We start from the raw sequence: 22958 nt of genomic DNA, 5'->3' as shown, positions 1-22958 counted from the left end.
GTAGCATATTTATGCCCTATGTATTCAGAGAGAAAAGGGAGGGAAGTAAGAAAGAAAGGAAGGAGGGAGAGAAGGAAACATAGATTATAATCTCAGCCTTTGGATAAATTAATAATACATCTCTGAATACTAATTTATATTTTTATAAAATGGGTATTATCATGACTACTAATCACACAACAATTTTTGGGTATCAAATGAACTCAAGAACGTGAAAGTATAGAGAATTTTATTCCTTTATAAGACATCCACTACCTGTTTTTATGTGCAATTTAGATTATCTATCATTTTACCTTTTGCTATTTCCACTTCCTAAATACCATACATTTATTTGTTGAAACACTCTGTTTCAGGAAAAATGTGTTCCTTTTGGGAGGATGTTTCATCATATGCTTCTCACTACTCATGTGAAGTGCCAAGAACCTTGAGAGGGCAGGAAAAATCATTCCTCTCCAGCTTCTCTGTAGCTCTCCTTTTGACAGCGCTCAAGTACAGGCTGATTGGCTATAGAGCCACAGGGATTTGATGAAACAAAGCATTCCACAGCAATACAGAATCCAGCTGCTTCTATCTCAAGGGAAGTACGAGATATGACCTTGGTTGATCACTGGTAAGAATGCTAGTTGCCCAACAAAAATCAAAAGTCCAAGGTAAAAGGCATAATGCCTTTACTGATACATAGTTTGAAGCATTTAGTATCATGTGAAGTGCTGCAAATTAAATATGTTTACTTATAAAGCTTAGAAGAGCCTGGAATTTTCCACTAACATAGCTGCTGACATATCATACAATCTTATCAATTCCTACATTTGCAACAACAACAAAATGTTATGTTACACAATATGTTAGTGCTTACAAAGCAGTGAGTGCATCTGACATTTTAAATTTGAAAGATGAACTCATGATGAGTGAGATTTAAATAACCATATCCTAAAAGATCTCAATGTGAAGCTAAATTTGGCTTCTGAATACTACGCAAATTTGACAGTCATTAAAAATCCTTATTTAAGGTAATTATTTGTATTTTTGAAAATAGAAAAATATATTAAATAAGATCATCAGTAACAACATTTCTAAAAATTTATGTCCATAGATTCACATGCAGATAAGACCACTGCAGATTATAAGCACTTACTTTAATTAGCTGAAAAAATAAACATTTTTTTAATTTGTGCATTGGAGTTCCCATGGTGGCTCAGCAAATGATTTATACTAAATTGAACTTTGGATAAACTGCTAAGTAAAAATAAAGTCATGGCTCAGCAGAAACAAATCTGACTAGGATCCATAAGGACACAGGTTCGCTCCCTGGCCTCTCAGTGGGTTAAGAATCTGGCATTGCCCTGAGCTGTGGTGTAGGTTGCAGATAACAGCTTGGATCTGGCATTGTGGAGGCTATGGTGTAGGCCAGCGGCTACAGCTCCAATTTGACCCCTAGCCTAGAAACCTCCATATGCCATGGGTGCGGCCCTGAAAAGACAAAAAAAAAAAAAATTGTGCATCAATTTAGGGCTAGCAAATAATTTGAAATACATTTCTTGAAACACAAATCCTTTTTTTTTTTTTTTTTTTTTTTTTTTTTTGTCTTTTGTCTTTTTGTTGTTGTTGCTATTTCTTGGGCTGCTCCTGCGGCATATGGAGGTTCCCAGGCTAGGGGTCGAATCAGAGCTGTAGCCACGGGCCTACGCCAGGGCCACAGCAACGCGGGATCCCGGCCGTGTCTGCAACCTACACCACAGCTCACGGCAACGCCGGATCGTTAACCCACTGAGCAAGGGCAGGGACCGAACCCACAACCTCATGGTTCCTAGTCGGATTCGTTAACCACTGCGCCACGACGGGAACTCCCACAAATCCTTTTAAATACTCCTTTCATGTTGGTTAACACTTCAAATCTGTTATATAGCAAATATTCTAGGGAGAACTTTTGTCTTTTGAGTCTTTGGTTTTTTTTTCTCTCACTTTTCTCCCTCTCTTCAATGTGAATATGGTGAACTAAACAGACTATTAAATAAAAAGAGCACTTTTTATTAACATAATCATTTAATTATCTTTAAAAATCATGAAAAATCTCTGCCAGATTTAATTTAATATAAAATTAAATGAGCAATTTAGTAAACTAACCATTGCCAATTACCACTGACAATAAATTATGAATTGAAACATTTCGATAACTTCTTGGACATAACAAAATATATATATTTTCTTCAATGGGAAAAATAACTTCTGTTGGATATAACTCATAAAAAAGTCTTTCCTAGTTAGCTAAAGTATTACATGATTTAGCTAATCATGCCATTTGCTTACATAAACACAATCTGAATGACAGTTATCATTTTAGTTTAAATTTACAACTTATTTGTGTGGATGCATAAAATATTAACTAAAATAAAAATAAATATGAAAAATTCAACAAATCAAATCTTTTTCAGTTTTTAGAGTACCTTACCATTCTTTTCCCTTATGATAGACTTTCCCTGACAGTGTAGGTAAAATTTTGTGTTCTGATTTTCTTAATATTATTTCATAACTCTTCATAACTGTCATAAAAATAAACTAATTGCATAAGCTACCATAACTTAATGAATTATTTCACCACTCAGACATGTTACCTTCCTCTTCCCTGCCTCCACCCTCAGTTTTAGTATTACCCTCAACCACCAACTTTTTCAATTATGCATTTTTCTCATGCTTTTAATGTTTCCCCCTTCAGATAAATTCTCTGAAGTACAAACTTATAGATATGAATATTATTATGCCTCTTATACTTCTAAGGTGCTTTCTGAATTTCACTTCCATCAACAGTAACATGTACTTATGTACAATCTGCACTGTGATCTTCACTGGCACTTAGGTATTAATATTTTTTATTGGAAGGAGGAACACTAATTTCATGGAGATAAAATTTCCATGATTTCATTCTAGTATTATTTCAGTATTATTTTAATCCATATTATTATTATTAGTATTATTTTAATCCATATTATTATTACTATTATTGTTAAATGCTTTAAAATGTTTGCTAATCATGTCTTATCCTGTGGATTATCTTTGGGGGTGTGCATCTTAATTTATATAAAAAATTAGTATTGTTTTAATCCATATTATTATTACTATTATTGTTAAATGCTTTAAAATGTTTGCTAATCCTGTCTTATCCTGTGGATTATCTTTGGGGGTGTGCATCTTAATTTATATAAAAAATTTAAATGTGTTTTTTATCTGATATTTATACAATCATGCTTTACCCAATTTTTTTTTTTCAATATAGATAATTTTACTTTTTCTTTGGGCTTTTTTGGGAAGCAGATATGTTTACTATTTTTTTATTATTAAATATGTTATGTATTTTGCAATGTGATTTTTCTCAGTTACTTCAAAGCTCAGATAACAATCCTACCAAATGTCTAACAAATATGCAACTTTCTCCATAATTTGACTTAAAAAATATTTATCTACCTAGTCCATCTATAATGTATTTTGGTGTGTGTTGTGAGATGTGTATCTAAATATTTTCCTTTTCAAACTCTAATACCATAACCATTTACTAAATACTCTTCTCTTTCCCATTGTTTTATAATGCTCTATTCATTTTTTTCTATTCTATTTTTTCCTAGATCTAGCACAGTGCCAAAAAAAAGTTAAATTATATAATTTTCTACTATGATTTTATATCTGGTATGGCTTTCAACATTTATGGTTTCTTTTAAAAAAATGCCCCTTTATTCTCATTAGCTCATTTTTCCAGATAGATTTTTATTATTATATCACTGTCTAAGAAAATCCAGGAGTTCCCGTTGTGGCGCAGTGGTTAACGAATCCGACTAGGAACCATGAGGTTGCGGGTTCGATCCCTGCCCTTGCTCAGTGGGTTAAGGATCCAGCATTGCCGTGAGCTGTGGTGTAGATTGCAGACTCGGTTCGGATCCTGCGTTGCTGTGGCTCTGGCGTAGGCTGGCAGCTACAGCTCCAATTAGACCCCTAGCCTGGGAACCTCCATATGCCGCAGGAGTAGCCCCAGAAAAGGCAAAAAAAAAAAAAAAAAAAAAAAAAAAAAAAGACAAAAAGACAAAAAATAAATAAGTAAATAATAATAATAAAAAAAGAAAATCCAACTGAGGATTTCATTGAGATTATACTTTTACATTCATAAATTAATGTGAAAAGATTTAATTGATTTACTTTTTTATCCAGAATCATAACCTGTCTTTTCATTAATTCAATATTCTTCTCTAACTCAGGACAAATAACATTTTAAAGATACATCCAATGTTATATAATTAAAAGGCAGAAATGAGATAATCAAAAAGGTGTAGACTATGAAGTAGGACACATAAATATATAAACATATATACGTATATATGTATGTCTAGGCTTAAATCCTGTGTGATCTTGGGCAAAATGTTTAGCCTCTCTGAGCCTCAGTTGTTTCCTCTGTAAACTGAAGGTAGTGGAACTTTCCAGGATTTCTGTAAAGAGTTGGCATAATGTATATAAAACTATTGGATTGTAGTATGTACTAATAAGTGTTAGTTATGAGAATAATTTTTAATATAACACATGTTTAGCACTTGACATTTTACAAAGTTCTTTCATGTGTTATTATCTCACTTATCTTTGATCTCCACAGAACCCTGTTAGATGAAGTTGTTGTTACTATCACTGTTTTCGCGGCGGCGGAGGGGGGGGTTGTTTTGTCTTTCTAGGGACGAACCTGTGGCGTATGGAAGTTCCCAGGCTAGGGGTTGAATCTGAGCTATAACTGCTGGCCTATGCCACAGCCACAGCAACCTGAAATCCAAACCGTGTCTGTGACCTACACCACAGCTCATGGCAATGCCAGATCCTAACCCCATGGAGCAAGGCCAGGGATCGAACAGGAGACCTCATGTATACTCGTCAGGTTTGTTATGGCTGAGCCATGACAGGAACTCCGATTATCACTGTTAATATTAAGATCAAATAAGTAAACATATACCTTCTTATGAAACACAGGCTCATTTCGCATTATCATGATATATAGAAATGTATTTGTAGATCACCTACATCAAACAATAATCTTGTCCCTGAATATTTTATTTTTCTTATGTTACAATAATTGTAATTGCCCATTTTCATTATACCTTCCATTAGTTTTTCTTGCTTAAAGGAATGCTGTTGATTTTTAGTATATTTATTTCATGCTTAAGAGCTTTATTGAATTCTTTACTAACTCTTAAGAAATGGTTAATTCTGGAGTTCCAGTCATGGCACAGTGGAAATGAATCTGAATGGGAACCATGAGGTTGTGGGTTCGGTTCCTGGCCTTGCTCAGTGGGTTAAGGATCTGGCGTTGCCATGAGCTGTGGTGTAGGTCACAGACGCAGCTTGGATCCAGCATTGCTGTGGCTGTGGTGTAGGAGCAGCAGCTACAGCTCCGGTTCAACACCCAGCCTGGGAACTTCCATATGCCACGGGTGTGGCCCTAAAAAGCAAAAAAAAAAAAAAAACGGGGGGGGGGGAGGTTTAATTCTTTTGGTTTTGTGAGTTGTCACATTTCCAAAATAAATTCTTTATTATGGAGTCACATACTAATAAAATCAGCTACCTAATTGAAAAATAGAAAAGAATAGTTATATAACATGATATCATGATATAGTAAAATCTTCATGTTAGAGATATCAATTCAAGATTATTTAGCTATACTAGTCAGTTTCCTTTAGCTCATAGATTGTATTAGCGTATGAAATTTTTTCATCAGTTCTTCAAATCTCATAGTACCTTGCTTAACAGGAAGGGCAGAAAAAGGAAAAAGAGAAAGCATACATCTTTTTTTTTTTTTGTAAGCTCTAAATATCATTCTCAGGGATAAGAAAATAAAGGGATGCGAGTAAAGAGGTGTAAACGGCACTCACTTGCACACAGGGGAGTCTTCCTGTTTTTCCATCTCTTAGTGAATGGTTGGCTATGTTCCTTCTCTTTGTAACCTAGATCTTCCACTCCCAAATATATCCTCCCGCCTTTTATCCCTAGGATATCATCTCAGCTCCTAGAGGATACACTTTTTGTGCCTGGGCTTGTCTTTCCTCATCTACTGCTGGAGCAGGGTACTTCCTTTGAAAAGTAATAATAATAAAACCATTTTTTTCACTGAATCAGTTGGTTAACACTATCAAATAATCCACTCCCAAAAGCAGTGTACATAAAGGAATCCACTGATGCCTCAAAAATATTCATTTTTACTTAATCATGTTTTGTTTTTAGCTCAACTGTAAAAACAAAACAAGACTAGTAATAAAAGTTAGAAGATGACCAGGATAATACAGCTATTTTCACTGTAGCACCAGACAATCAGCTTCATGTAGTTTCTTTACTCACGGGGAAAATGATTGGAAGTGGATGGATTGACACTGTCCCCGCTGTCAGCACTTTCACTGCTGGAAACTTCATCATCTGATTCCCTCACAGAAGAGCAGGGTGAGGAGCCGTCAACTTCTTCAAACTTCCTCTTTAAAATTCCACTCATTGCTGCAGCGCTGTCACATGTACCTGTAACAGGAATGGGAGCAACGGAGCATTGAAATATTTGACCGCTGGATGTGAAGCCAAGGTCTCCAGAGTCATTATTATGTGGCTTTTTATACATGAGATGAGCCTTCCCTTGAAAGGATCAAGGGAAGGCTTTTTAAAAAAAATTCTGAAATTAACAAAAATGAAATTAAATTAAATACGAACATTTGACCATTTGCTTACCAAAATGCATCAACTTTTTTTTTTGAAATTGTTCATTTTAATGTAATACCTATTACTTTTTGTTGGCAAATTGAGAAAATCCATCCGAGTCCAAAAAATTCTGTAACAAAATTACATGCCAATGTTCCCCAAAGTCCTAAAGGATTACTGGAAGGAACAGACATCTATGCAAAAATTTCACACTGAAGTTTTAAAATGCAAGAAACTTAAGTAGCTGAGAACAATGAAGCATAAGAAATTGGGTCTAATTCTAGGTAGTTTCTATTTAAACATTACAATAAAGTGAAGTATATCCTCATGATATCTGGTTGCTGAAGCTGTTGCCACTGTTTCAGAAGCCTCCTAAGGCTATTTACTTGGGATATAGCACTAACTGGGTGGAAAGAGTGAGGTGTGGGGAGTGGGCATGGTTTTTCCTAAATCCTTTCTCTAAGATGAATGGGCTTTCCCCTCTCTTTAAGCTATATTTTTTTCACCTTCTCCATTTACTTTGACATAAGCAGTCAGCTGAAGGGCATAAAATTTCCTTACGGCATAAGAATATTTTCAGGAATAATTTATACATATAAGTTAGCATGGTCTTACATTGTTAAATTAACTTAGCTGTAAGTATTACTACGTTGATTCCAGCATTTTATCTTCCATCTCACTTATGTCAGCTGATTTAAACTCTCATTTGAGTTCATAGTTTTATTATCTAGGTACTGCCCTCAGAAATCTCTGTAATCATCCCTTCTCTGTACAGATCACAGAGTAGGCAGCCTGATCAGATCACCTTAGCTGAGCCAGCTTTCCAAATTCTAATTCAGTAGTTTTCAAAGTTGGCTACTTGGATTAGTGCATTAGCATTACCTGGGAGGGAAACTTAGAAATGCAAATTCTCAGTCCTATTCAAAATCTAATGAATCAGAAGCTCCTAGGGGGTAGGCCCTAGCACTCTGTGCTTTATGGAGCCACCTAGGAAATTCTGATGCATGCTCAAATTGGAAGGCCATTTGTCTAATTTCTACTTTGTTTTCCAGTGCCTGCCTCCTTGGACTTTCTTTTCTTGGCTGTGTCCACACACAAGCCCTAGAGAGTTACATAACTCAGCACTTAATTCTTAATCAAAATAATTTTGTCCAACAACTGGTGTGATATCTAGTAAAATTAAGCACAGCATTAGACGTCTCTGAAGTATCTTTAATTTCAATTAACTCTACTCAACTAATCACATGTTTGGTAACTAGTATGCACATGCTTGACTTCTTAGGTGGAGCAGGGGATATAAAAAGGAGTAGAATGCACTACTTGCCCCAAAGGAGCAAACATCCATTATGCTGGGCTCCATAAAAATGAAAATAACTCCAAATTCTGGTTCTACTGCTTTCTTTTACTAATTCATGTCTTTTTCATTACTTATATTAACAATAGAGATAACTGATAGCAATAAGAAGATACTGCACTGACCACTCTTTTGAGAACAAAATTTCTACTCTGATTCTGATTTTACCACTATTCAGATTAGCTTATTATTTTCTCCATCATAGAGTGTGAAATGCATAAAATGTTCATGCATATCTGAGTAGGATGGAGGAAAAAAAAAGATATTTTAGGTAAAGTTCCTGAAATAAAAGTAGGACAGGCTATAAATTTTAAAATTGTTCAAACAATCTTCAAACAAGATGCAAAGTAATTCACAAGGGAGAGGCTCCAAGACACAAAGTAATACAAGATGGAAACCCATGTTTAAAAAGTACATTTTTATAATAAGATACTGCAATGGAAACAGTTAAAAACCATGTCCTTAAGCTCCACTTTCCTATCTGACTTGCTCCAGCTTAGGAAAGGCAAGAATCAAGGACACTCAATTGGACCCAAAGGAACTATATTCCAACATGGTGAAAGGTAGTACTTGTTACTCTTCCTTTCTTACTTTCTCAAGAATGAGAAGGGAAATTTTTAGAGGGATGATAAGGGAATTCAAAAGTCTCTTTTCCCTTTGTTATTACATTTGAACTGGCAAGACCTGAAGCAATGGAGCTTAAGGTTGGCTGTAATTTCTGTCCACGTCTTTGGAAATGAAAGAGCATGAGTGAGACCCAGGTCAAACGAAAAAAAGGATATGACTACCTAAGGTGGTATTAGTATCTATGCTGGAAATTAAAAAATTCAAATATTTACAGGTGGGCATTACCTTAATATACACCTATGAAACTGGTTAAGTGCTAAACTGCTCGTGCAGCAACCAAGCATAACACTTGTATAGTTTCACTATCTTTAAAAAAAATATTATGTGAACATAATAAGATGTCATAACAAATTATAAGGGTCAATTGACCCACTGCTTATCAGTATATAAAACTTGATCGAGATCTAATAGTGGAATGGTAAAGGGAGCATGTGGTTTTTCCTCACCTCATCTCTACTAGCGCACTTGAAGAGAAAATAAAACAAAAATTTAGGGTGAAGGTCCTATTAATAAGGGAGCTATATATACTTGGTTTGCTTGTACCTTGTACTGGTTCTCTCAGAATCTGAGGACAGTGTGTGGCTAGTGAGGTATAGATGCAAGTGAGCAGAATCAATGCTTATCCTATGGCTGCTGTGGCTGTTGAAATAGCCACTTAATATATTTTTGTTCCTAAAAATGAGGCATAATTAAACTTGGTAGATAAGAAGCCAGTGAAAAGGCTGTCAACATTTCAAATCAGCAGACAGCATCAAAGCTCAAAGAACAGAAGACAAACCTGGACAGGGACTAATTTAAATATGAGAAGCTGAAAATCTAAGTCTAAATCAGCCATTTTAACACAGCCACCATTTTCCAATTCAAGAAACACATGCTAGCCAAGGGTATCACCATTTCTCACTTGGACTAGGACAACCACCTCCAAATTATTCTCTCCCATCCACTACTGTTTGCTTTCAAGCTGTTTTCCAGGTTGGAGGCAGAACAATAAATTTAAAAAGCAAATGTGTTCATGTCAGTAGCTTAAAACTCTTAGGTGGCTTTGGATTGCCTTAGAATAAAGTTCAAAATCTCCAAAATGGCATATAAAGTCTTTAACTATTCTCTGGCTAACTTCATTTTCATTTTGAGCCACTAGCCTTATTGCCAGTATTTCAGCTCTAATAATTGCTCATTTTCAGCAATCTGCAATTTCTCTCTGGCCTCTAAGCCTTTTGATGAATGCACTATTCCTTCTGATCTACTTTTTAAATTCCTTTTGCTGTAGCACTTACTACCTTCTAAATCCATATTACTTATTCATATACTTTTAGGCTTAATAATTATTTTTTTATTCTCTGCTAAAAGATACAAAGGCAGGGATCTTTGTTTTCTTTACCAGTATACCAAGAGTCTAGAACAACACTTTATATCTAATAGGTGCTCAATAAATATTTGTTTGATGAATGAGTGAAACCCCCTTCCATTTACATACTTTAATTACTTTGTCAGTGTCTACTTTCTCTCAGAGACTAAAAGTTCTAAAAGCAGAAATCATGTTCATCTCATTCACCACTCTCTCTCTCCTAACAAAATCTGGTATATTTGACTGAATGAAAATCAAAATGAGATGAAATTAACCTCAAAACGTCATGCACTTCTTTTTTTTTTTTTTTTTTGATTGCTAGCAACCCTAAAGCCAGGTTAGCTAGCTAACTTAAGCACAAAGACATCTGTTGGAAAAATAGTGAATTAGTTCATGCCATGTAAGATAATGCTGAAACGCAAAACTGAGGAACTGCAGGAATAAGGATGGCTTCTAGGATTATGGTTGCAGAAATTCCTTGTTTTTTTTTTTTTTTTTTTTTGTCTTTTTGCTATTTCTTTGGGCCACTCCCACGGCATATGGAGGTTCCCAGGCTAGGGGTCGAATCGGAGCTGTAGCCACTGGCCTAGGTCAGAGCCACAGCAACGCGGGATCCGAGCCGCGTCTGCAACCTACACCACAGCTCATGGCAACGCCGGATTGTTAACCCACTGAGCAAGGGCAGGGATGGACCCCGCAACCTCATGGTTCCTAGTCGGATTCGTTAACCACTGCGCCACGACGGGAACGCCTGATTTTTTCTCTTTTTTAAGCACCACTGTTACTAGGTTTAAGCCCAGTAACTTCTATGACTCATAATTTAAGTGTAAAGTTCCAAGGTGTAAGCAATCTTTTAGCCCATCTTGGGTCAGGTGTTAGCCCTGTGACCATTTGACTTTTGGCCAATGGGCAAGAAGCCTCCCAATTAGATATCACTCCAGAGAACCTCACTCGGAGGTTTCAATAAGCTTAATTGCATTTCTTTATTTTTTGTTTTTCTTTTGTCTTTTTAGGGCAGCACCGTGGCATATATAAGTTCCCAGGCTAGGGGTTGAATCAGAGCTGCAGCTGCTGGCCTAGGCACAGCCACAGCCACAGCAATGCAGCATCCAAGCCATGTCTGTGACCTACACCACAGCTCACAGCAACATCAGATCCTTAATCCACTAAGTGAGGCCAGGGATTTAGCCAGCATCCTCTTGGATACTAGTTGGGTTCATAATCTACTGAGCCACAATGGGAACTCCTCAACTGCATTTCAAAGCCAATATTCTCTCCTGGTCTAATACTTATTTATCTAATGATTTCATTTATTGATATAGTCCATGTATTCCCCACCTGGCTAGCTTCTCAGTTTGAGATTCCTCTTTCCCTATGCCCAAGTGCCCTTTCTATTGCCAAATTAAGAACTACTTTCTTATAAGTCTAATTAATAAACATCTTGTAATCTTGGATATGTTATTCTTAATTAACATACACTATTTCATGTTTGTGTTAGATGTAACTATTGCTTGGAAGCCTTGGAACACATTTTTTTAAAAAGTAGAAGTATGAATGTTTCCATCTCTCTCCTCAAAAATATACTGATAAACTAAACTAGATTTTCTATGGTTATAAATGCAATTATTGTATTTAATAGAGTTCTTAAAAAATTATCATAAACTAGAAGGATGCAGGATGAAGATAAGATAGATGTTGAATAAAAATGTACATTTTAATGCCTATGGAAGAAAGACTGAAGCTAAGCTTTGGGTATTTGTTGGAATATTGTTCATATCACTCTCTTTTGACAGCCTAAAAATTTCACAGCTTTCCTAGGTAACTTAATGAATTCTTACTATTCCATTTATATTTGTTTACTGTTTAATCCTTTTTCCTCTTACATTCTGACCCTATTTCCTAATGTTTTGCTATGTATTATAAGGAAATGACCGCAGAAAATATGCCTTGAGGATATCATCAATCTCCCAGTTTTGAAGAGCAAGTTATCTGATTTGGAGAAGAATCATTCTAGGGTTGCCAGGTTTAGTAAATTAAAATATAGGACACCCAATTAAATCTGAATTTTATATACAAATAAATAACATTTGGGATATTATTTGTTGCTTATCTGAAATTTAAATTTAAGTGGCCATCCTGCCTTTCTTCAGACAACCCTAACTGGTGCGCTTGGCTCTTGGTAAAAAAGTAGAATGACTATGAAATAAACAAAACATCTATATTAAAAAAAATGCCTCCTACCAACTGGAGCTACTGCACATGAATATTCCTGTCCTTTACCAATCAGATGAAAACTCAGTAAATAAAATATGAAAGCTCATTTGGATGAAGCACGAGTCTGTCAAACAACTGGAAAAAAGGTTAAGGGGTGGGAAATGGTTAATAAGTTAAGGGCAGACCTGGCCTATCACTGATACAGGAAAAAATGAACTTAGAAGGAAGCAATTCTGGCTCAGCAAGAATTTCCTTATATGGTGATAGGGAGGTCTTTTTTGATGAGATGCTATTTCTTCTCTGGCCTGATGAAAGAAAGCATGGTGAGCTGTGAGTTCCTCATTCTTTTAACCTGGCAGGTCCTTATCCCATGGAGTTTGCTTAGACCTGGAGCTTTTCATGGTTCCCTCTCAGGATCAAAGCAAGGTGTTTAGAGCCCCTCTGCTCATTTTTACCAGGGAGTCTGGGTATATCCTTGTGCTGCTTGCTTGCTAGTTTTGTAGTTAATCAAAATGAGAGTAATCTTTATCTGCAAAGGTCATTAACAAAGACCCTTCTGCCTTAGTGATGTGGCATACCACATGTCAAAGGACACGTTAACTTGCATTATGATCTGACATGAAGGGCACTTCTTCACGATTTGTCAAAGAACAAAATCATTTCTTTTACATCCTCATCAAATTCTTCCAGCAGGCACAAAAAGCTAAGAAACCATGATAAAGTTCTCTCCCAATGATTCTGATAAGTCAAGTCTGCTTGTTTCAGTCAGCAATGGGCCCCAAGCCCAGAAAACACCAGTGTCAGGATTAAGTTGCATAGAAGAAGAAGCTTATTCTTTACTTCCATGCAGAATGGAAAGCAATTTTGATGTTTCTTCTGGTTGCTTCACCAAATTCAAATGATGAGATGACAAACATTGCAAACAGGTTGATGAAAATACTGGTGTGTGGCTCATCTGTGATAGCAGGTGGGGAAAGCTTATCTGGCAAAAGCAAGATTATTAACAATGTCACACTTCATCAACCAGACTGTCCACAGGGCTAGATAGAGGAGGAAGAGGACAGTTGCTCAATTGATGGTGTGTAGATTTTATTCCAATATTTAAGAAAAGAGACCTTAGATTAAAAATATTATACTGTGTTATTTTTATTTTTTTGGTGTGAACATTTCCATCTTCAATCTTTTTATACCATGGATTTGAGTAATCTGTGATGTTCTGCCCTAACATGTACACTGCTACTGGCCTTACACTATTATGTTAATCAAACACTGACTATTGGCTAAAGTCTCCGCTAAATAGGCTAATCATTATCTTAAGAAGTTGGCATCAGATTTTAATGCCTTGAACACTTATCATGCCACACAGTCTCAGAAGGCTTGTGCTTTTCCTTAAAAAGGATAGGGGGATATATTCTTCCACAATACTAGGGCCATTTCTGCCTTAACCCATTTGGCAAGAAATTAACAAATCTGCTGCCAAGAAGATAGGGATTTGGCAATGAATTCACAAGGTAAAATCCTGCAAGGTGTTTCCATGGGGCATCACCAATGTGAAAAATGCTACTGGTGGCTTGCCAACTCAAGATGTGCAAGTTGGCCAAATACACTTCTCTTGTCCAGGTGTCTGCTCAAGCCAAAAATGCTGGGAACACTCCTATCTAATGAATATTTTTGTTGGAGAAATGATTGTGGGGTTCCCCAATTATGTATGATATCCTTGTGCCAGAGCTGCCTGTGACCTTGAGGTTACTTTATGTGCTTTGGATTTCAACATTTTCACAGCTTGATGATTTGCAGTTTGAGAATTTGATGAAAGAGATAAAAGTCTTCACTGAAAAAAGTGCACATAAGCACAAACGCATGCTATTTACCCGTGAACGTCCCAGTTAAGAACTTCCACTCTGGTGACTTATACCATTTCCTTAGCTTTGGTGGATATCCAGAACTTGAAGAAATGATTCATTGTGAACATGTTAGTTCAAAATACCAAAGAAGTTTGAAAATCTGTTGCCTCCTGTTCTCTTTACACCAGGGTCATCCCCTTCCTAGGTCAAGGCTCTTTCTGGCTCCCCCAGTTTCTTCTGCTATGTGTGCCAAAGAGCTGATTGCATCTCTTGAGGAATTCCTTACTGATTTTAAGGGTTCCTTCCTTTGGGTGTTCTCTTGGCTGCCATAGATTACTCTAACACAACTACCTCAAACAAGCTTTGTTTTTAACTTTTTGGGTTGCAGAATACCTGAATGGATCTAAACTGAGGTACATTTCCCAGTGTCTGTCTTTGCTAGAACATGGTTAGACTGCCATGTTCCTTTTATAATAATGGCAGTCACCATTTGGTGAATACCTACTATGGGGTCAGATACTTTATTATCTATTCTCTGTAATTTTTTCCCAAACCCTGCAAGGTAGAAAGGAAACTAATGTTTGAGAAATCTATATCAGTTGCCCAAGAAACCTGAGCCAAACTTTTTCTGAGAAATATTCCCTGACCAACACCACACTGGGTATAGTGACCCCTGCATTCAGAGCACCAGACTTATGCATTCAGCAGTACTTAATACACTGTAACAGGTTTACCTGACATTTTCTTACACTTGACCATAAGTTTCCTCCTAGAATGAATAAGTACTGCAGTGCCTGCTCAGAAAATGAATGTTCATCAATTTGGAGTGTAATCCTGGATCAGCTACTAACAAGTGGCCTAATTTCAGGTAAGAGGATTATCTCTCTGGGTCTCAGTTTCCACTTCTATCAAAATAAGGGGCAGGGCATAACTAGTAAGAACAGGCTCTGATGCAGGGCAGTACCAGGGAACAAATGATAAAAGCGCTGGCCTCCAAAGGCCTCAAAGGTGGGTGCCTCTAATTGTCCATAACTTCTTCTCTCATTGTGTGCAAACTGTAGTGGCTAAATTGATTTATGCCCTGCTAATAAAGAGATGGAAGTGTACCTCACTTACTAATTAATGGTAAAGGAGTTCTTCATGATTCTCTCTGGCTGGGGAGACCCCAAGAAGCTTTTATTATCTGCCACTGGGGTTGGTATTCATATGAAATAGTCAGAACTTGGTGTTTAATATCTCTTAATCCTGAACATTTTTATTACTTGCTATTTGGGAACATGATATAACAGAAAACACATAAACTGAAAGTCCTTCCCTAAAGTTATCTTTCAGGATACTTTTTCAGTTAGCAAGAGTAGAGAGATCTAACCAAAAACATGTTAAGGCTTTTAAAACTGTTGGAAATTAATCAAGTGCCTGTTGTAAGCCTATTTTGCCTACCTCCAACAACAAAAGTATGAATGAAAAATTTATTTCATATGCTTGCTCATTAAGACTAAAGATCAGTACTTAGCCTAATTTCTGGATGACTGGTGAGACTTACCATATTAAGGAGAAAAAAAAAGACCATACAGACATGGAGAAATTTAGAATTATTACTGCAGCACTAGAAGATAGCATTTTTTTTCCTCCTGAGTATTTAAGAAGTTTCTTTTCAGTTCAGAAGTTTTCTGACAAAGAAGACTAGTCAGTATAGATCAAAGGGTATTTAAGAGATATGACGTTCTTTTCCTTCAGAAGTAACCTCAGAATCGTTGAAGTGAAAGGATCTTTTAAAAACATTTCCCTTATAAAGTACTCTAATGTGGATATTAGAATTAAAATATGGCCAACCTGCAGGACCATACCCATCTAAGCTTGAGGATCCTGACAAAGACACTGTGCAGAAAATAAGGAAAATTCAAAAAAAAAAAATTGGAGTGAGTAGAAAAAAGTACTTTGGATGTTCTTTAAAATGAATCACTGTCTTAGGCAAGATATAGATTTTTACTGTCTGAGGCAGAGAACAATAGTTACTCATCCTGCAGCTGACATTGCATTAAGCAGTAATTAGTAAAAATAATTTAGAGAATAAGATTAAATACCTGGATTTTAAAGTCTTAGTGAAGGTTCTATAGGCATGAATTAAAACTGGCTCACAACAGAAGTAAGTCACACCAAACTCAAACAATCTTTTAAAACTTGGAAAATCACTATTTAGAAAAGTTCCGTCATTCAAACAAGTTTCACAAAAGCAGAATCACGATATTCCTCTCCACCAATTTATCCAACACTTGCTACCAATATATATTTATCATAAAGCCTTCTAGGTATGCTACTATTATACTAATTTTTAAGTTAAAAAAAGTGGATATAATTTCTTTTGAAAAACCTTGTGACTAAGTCAATAGATGCAATATTTCTAAACATTCTGATACAGAGGAAGCTTAAAACAGCACTAAGTCCATGAATAGAGACTGTTTCATGATTCAAACAAATCAGTACTTTTAAATTATTAGGTGGAATGGGACTCTTAGTTTCCATAACAGCATTGGCCCAGCAAACATTTCTTGGGCACCTACATGTGACAGGCTCCTTCTATAACTGAAAAGTCCATAGTCTATGGATGAGACAGGAATGCTGCATGGAATAGAATGAAAAACTAATGCCTTAATTGTACAAGGTCAAACATGAAAATGAAAGAAAGAGGAAAGCAAAGGCCCAAAAGGTGAAAAAAATTTAAAGCAACAAAGAAAGTTCAGAAAAGCCTTTATCACTACATGTGAGGAATTTTGTGGATATTGTGCTTCTGTTTAGTAAAATTTAATGTATCTATGAAGCCACATATAATTTAAACCATGATGACTATAGTGACTGCCTTTTCTACTAGTACCATCTACATATAAAGTGTCAGCTGCTCAGTACTTCCTACTTATGAGCTCCAATAAATTCCTGGTGGGTTTCTATTTTTGGAAAACACATCTTTTCCTCATCTATTGAAATCTAAGATGTTTTATCAAGGTTGTCTGCAACTACAGACTTAAGCTGAACTTATCTTTTCAGCACCAGGGTATCAACTCCCTGTGGTTTGAAAAACAGTAATATTAATTATCACTTATAATGATCTTATTTTGTGCCAGGCAGGCATCATGTCATTTTATTTTCATAAAAAAACTTTTGATATGGACACAATTATCCCCACTTTGCTGATGAAGATAAGGCTTCAAGTACCCTGTCCAAGCCCACATGGATTGAAAGTGGCAGATCATGTCTTAGAAGTGATACCAGGGTTGGAACTTGAAGGTAAGCTCCAGACCACTGTCCTAGTCAGCCTTTTCACACTCCATGATATAGTTTGAACTCACACTCTCAGTAAACTGCACGATAAAAAGCACTTACCTATCAAGAAAATAATATACAATATTTTCCTGGTTTTTCAGTTATTCATGAAGTGCCCTAAATTTACAATGTTTTATTATATTAAAGTACACATTTGTTAAAGTAGTTTTAAGGCCCTATTAAGGCAAAAAAAAAAAAAAAAAAAAAAAAGCCAGAATATTGAGCTTTCTCCCAGTACTTTGGACTAGTCTAATTCTTATGGAATGAGAACCAAGAGTCCTTCAGCTCTTAAATGATCTTCAGGTGTAAGAGAACACCTATTAATTAGTATGGTATCAGTCACCTGTGCATCTTATATAAATTATACTAGTGAATTTTCAAAGAAATGGGGATTGATGGCTCCATTGTCTTATTTTTGTTGTTATGTGATTGGAAGAATGTTAAGTGTGTGCAATTTGCATAGATGATACACACGACTAAATGCATTTCTAAATGAAATACATGGGTTCATAAGCTTGCATGGAGATAAGGGACTGCCTGAGTAACAACTCTTGCTAGCTAGCATGGTGGTGGAAGGTGATGTATCTCAAAGTCCCAGGATTTAAGAATGAAATAGACCATAATTCCTGAAATTGGCAGGAAGAGGTATATGACACCAATGATTAGTCAAATGCCAGCCCAAAACACTAGTCTGTATGTTTTCTTTGGTATACCTGTTAGAAATTTCTCATTTCCCTATTAGGCAAAATAATTTCAAATTCCTGTCGATGGCTTAATATGACAGTTTCTCATTGCAGCAACAAGAACCAATTTCTCATCTATTTGGATTCAAACATGATTTTCAATATCCCGAACATAAGAAAAACTAAGACAAATTTTGTTTATTTTCTATGTTTTTATGCTCAGTATACTACTACGTATATGTGTGTGTTAGAAATTTAGTATATAAGAGAAGTACAGAGGTATGTTTATCTATCTTCCTTGGGTCACCAAAGTCTAAATGATTTAGAATTTAATGTAAAACAAAGTACAGAAACTGGATTTTTGAATTGCTCTCAGATAAGGAGCAATTATTAACAATTAAAAATAATAAATATGAACATGGGAAAAGAATAAATTTATAAAATCATATAAAGTATATAAAAAACATACAAACTTACAGGCAAGAAGTATATAATAGCAAGACTATTTAGTGTTGGGGCACAACTGGGGAACAGTTTTATCTTTCACAGTAAGTCTCTGTAATGGAAATAATGATTCTTATGCCATGAAGAAAAGCCTAAAATGATTTCCATTTTGCTCAACAAAGCAGAATGATATGTACTATATTTTGCTTCCATGAAAACAATTAACATTTAAAAAAACTGGCCACTTTAAACTTTACTTACCTGGAACATTGGTTAATTTAGTACAGATTGTTTTCCAACCCTTCTAAAAAAGTATTACTGTAAGGTTACCATGTGTCTAATAATATGGAATAGAAATAAGACCTTTAAGATCATTTTACAATTTTATTGTCCTTATACTTTCCAATAAAATTGATACAATTCAATTTAAATTTCAGAATAGGTGATAAAAAGGCAATAAATTGTTTTGAATGTTTCCTAAGAAATACCAGGTTAAAATGAAGATATGTGATTTTTTTTGAATACGCAATTATTTTGAACATTTTTTTTCTATATATTACAAGTATTTTTCTTCTTCTTTTTATTCCATAAGTACCAGAAGTTCAGGAGAAGGACATAAATGGTGATAATACAACTTAAAACCTACACATGTGATTTTGAGACGACAATAGTTATTTGTAGATTTTAGACTATGTTCCACACTGCTAGACTGAGTACAACATGCTTGCCCTAAAATCTTTTCCAAGCTTACAATATGGTCTCTAGTTTCAAGTGATGACAAAGACAGACTGGTAATCAGAAAGCAGGAAATTAATTTTTGAAAAATCCTTAAAGATTCCTTTTAAGTCATATAACACCATCTCTTCAAGTAGACCAACTGCACGTCCTTCAACGATTTGTTTTTACATTATTCTATTTACTCTTTAACTTCCTAAATTTGATTTGAATTGCATTTACACAAACACATTTTTCTGTATACACTTAAATATCCAGACCATGAACTTACTAGGTACATACTATAGAAATCTATACAGAAGCTATAGGTCTCAAGTGAACGCAAAAAAAGACTTCAAAGTTTTGAGTGAATTTGCATAGAGACATAAATTCTCCAGGATATTCAAAGTCATAAATTTGCTGCAGGACATATATAGCTCTCTCGTGGCTCACGGAAGCACAACAATTCTCTTTATTTCACATTTGTCTATTACCATATTTTCTCCAAGAATCTTCACAGGCTGTCCTCTGCTTGCACTGTTTTTATTTTTATATTCTGAATGTGCTAACTGGTAGTGGATGCATTTACAAAGTTAATAGTATTGGACAGCCTAAATGAATTTTTAACCTAGTTCTTTCCTTCTCCCTGTGCCCGGCCTAGAACACATGCAGAGGCTGGTAGGTACAAACTATGGGCAAGACCTGAGTTAAAAGTAAAAGAGTTTTTGTTTTTCAAAATTGTTGGATTAAATATGGTTGACTATAAAAAGATTTTATCTGGCTGTTTGAAATATATGTATGTATATGTACATACATAACATATAATATATAATACATGTATACATACGTATTCCATAACAAATTATATACATATGTACAAAACAAAAGTAAATAAATATGTTGTTTGGACCAGAGGGCATCATTTTCCACTCACCATAAAAAGGAAACAATTTATTTAAAATACATCCCCTTTGGCTGCAGTCATTATTGAAAGTTTCAAAAGAGAGTTTGGAAGAAAATGGCAATTTTTTGTCTTTAAAAAACACACAAAATATGAGTATCTTTTCCTAAATTAGTCTCAGGATCCTCAATAAATGTCACTATGTCCCTATAGAGTGATAAAGGTTGAGAATCTGGCCCTGAATGACTACTATGAAGTGATTTCATAAATATTTAAAATAATTGTCCTTCACTGTTTCAAATGGCCATCCTCCTGTTTTGGTCTGCCTTCCATGCTCTCCCTACTCCCCATGTTAAACTAAAAAATACTGTTGCCAAACCACTAAGTTTTAATCATTATAATAAACTTATTGCCCACTTTTCAAGGCAAAAGAAAGTAATTAATCTAAATATGTACTAGGTCTTGTATGTAAGCTTCATAAAATTCATTTTAAAATATCTCATGTAAATGTGAAAGCACAGAGCAGTTATTTCATGATTAAACATTATTTTGCCTCATTTTTCCAATTTATTTTCATAGACATACAACCTATCACGTAGACAGATGCACACTTGATGCAAATTAAAATAATATTTTTTCCCATCTGCATTGTAACTGCTGAATTGATATATTTAAACATTTTAATGATATGGATAAACAGTCTGATCATGCTGCTTTAATTAAGTGTATTTTAAAATGTGCTTTGGAAATAAAAAAAGCAATATGAACGATAAAGGTGAGTACACATTTGTTTGGTTCAGGTCAGATTTTACTATGATGTAATCACACATTTTACGAAAGTGTGATACTTGGTGCATGGAAAAAGAGACTTTTGTCCTGCCTGTGACATTTATAAGGATCACTTTACAATCCAGACTTAACTGAAAGGAAAAGTCATAGGAAGTTGAATATGTTGAGTTCAAAATAGCATTGCCTAAAAAGTCCCAAAGAAAATTAATAACAATTATGTAAATTAAAGTATTTAAAGGATGTAATACCAAATAAATTACCTCTTTGATAAGGTTTAGCAATAAAATACAGAATGAAGACTCTCAAAACTGAAACACTTTCTTAAAATGAAATTAAAGTATATAACTCATTAAAAATGTCCTTGTGATAGCATGTGGGATATGAACAAAAGAACACAATTATTTAATTCCAGATACCTCACAGGAATCTTTGGCTAGGAACCCAGTTCTTACTTAAAACACATTTCTTATAAATGTGAAAATCCTCTAAAAGTTTAAAGTCCTGATATTTAGCTGGATGTTTCAACCTAGATATCTCTATGCAATCAAACTTTCCCCCAAATGGAATTATTTAGAAGCCCAAACCCAATTTTTTCTTTCATGACATTATTACTTTGGAGCAAAACACCCACGTTTCAAATTGAGAAAACATTAAGAAGATTTAATAAACTAGTTAAAGGACGCTGAGAATACAGACTACCCTGCCAATTTCCACAATGAATTAAAATAGCCAATCCTCATCAGTGTCTTTCACAGAAATAAAATCAGGCGCATCATGAAATCTGTCACCGTACCTGCGTGCACTTTAAACGACTACCGCACACACGCTGTAAGATCTTCACTCTGACAAATAAAGCACACTCCATGTAACTGCTGCAAAACACTGCTGCAGAGGAGCCCAGTGCATTTTTTCCGGGCAACCGATCCAGCTTTCCACCAGCCCTGTGACCTTTGAACTCCCTTCTGCCCCCCTTCTCTCGTTTCTGCAGTCAAAGCCTCGGAGCTGGTCTCATTTGCATAAGGCTCAGGCAGCCCTCCAGCAGCTGAAACGGAATGCTGGGTAAGAATTGTGGAACTGCAGTTCTGCCAGAATACCTGAATCACCCGAGAGCTGGAATACGCGATGGAGAGTGAGCACCGGCTGTGCCGGGATGCCCGCATCATAGCCCCCGCCCTCCAATCCCCCGTGTCTATTAATGGATAAGTGTTTTTAACTCTTTGTTTTAGAGTCTTGCTTCCCCCCCTCCCCACCAAGAGAAGCTGTCAGCAGCGACTATGGTAACCAAGGAAACCCAAATAGTCAAATACTTCATTTAAATACATGCGGAAGGCCAATTTAAAATTTTCATTAACTTCTCTTGTTTTTGAAACATAGCTATATATTTTTTCCTTTTGGAATACATAGTGCAGGCATAATCAGGGACATAGGGTATTTCTTTTTGTTGTGATTTAAACAGCATCTTTCTTACAGGCATATATTTATTCGAGTCACTATACAAATACATGAAGTCACTGGTAATTCTATAAAATGTTGAATGTGCCCTAGCGCCTTAGAGAGGATCATCCTAAGCAGTGTCCAAAAAATTAATTGTAAAGAATTTAGGTCCCAGGATGCCTTTAAAACAGTATAGCAGTAAAAATGTAGGGCAAAGTTAAACTATGTATTTAAATATAAAGATCCGTGCAGCAGTAATGCTTGTCTGTCTTTGGCAGAGATGTTCAATGTTGTGCTATTATTTGCTAGAGTTATTTCTTCCCTGTCTTCCTACACACAGCAATCTATCTATTTAAAACATAAACTCTCTTGCTCATAAACCTAAGTGGTTATTTTCTAGATACAGAAGGTCATGTGTGTACATATTTTTATAAATATCCATGAAGGCACATATTCTTCTTTTCTAAATGGTGAGTCAATGGAAATATGCATCATCACATAATTAATCCATTCTTTTTTAAATTAAGCTAATTTGTTTTCTCCATTAATGAGTGAATAATTATTGATGAGTAAAAGATTTAATGCAACA

The 22958-nt window shown here is 35.4% G+C and overlaps 2 protein-coding genes across 4 annotated transcripts in view; one reads left to right on the top strand and one right to left on the bottom strand.

Moving 5' to 3' along the window:
• TTC21B (tetratricopeptide repeat domain 21B) overlaps positions 1-22958 on the top strand; it is an 875896-nt gene that overhangs the window by 346737 nt on the left and 506201 nt on the right. The gene's annotated exons all lie outside the window — the stretch shown is intronic.
• The window catches only part of CSRNP3 (cysteine and serine rich nuclear protein 3), a 193304-nt gene that overhangs the window by 76524 nt on the left and 93822 nt on the right, over positions 1-22958 (bottom strand). For 2 of the 3 annotated variants that reach the window (XM_005671893.4, XM_003133446.6), the window contains one exon: positions 6358-6528. In XM_005671893.4, coding sequence (XP_005671950.2) covers positions 6358-6528 — 171 coding nt within the window. Of the gene's footprint in view, positions 1-6357; positions 6529-21728; positions 21978-22958 lie in introns of all 3 variants that reach the window. The other variant, XM_005671894.4, reaches the window with a different exon arrangement.

This window comes from Sus scrofa, chromosome 15 (genome assembly GCF_054392235.1).
Source record: "Sus scrofa isolate SSC_HxYL_T2T_F1_AM1 chromosome 15, Sscrofa_HxYL_maternal_Yorkshire_Landrace_v2.0, whole genome shotgun sequence".
Lineage (NCBI taxonomy): Eukaryota > Metazoa > Chordata > Mammalia > Artiodactyla > Suidae > Sus > Sus scrofa.
Note: the sequence above shows the minus strand (reverse complement) of the source record. Positions and strands in the feature narration are given on the sequence as shown.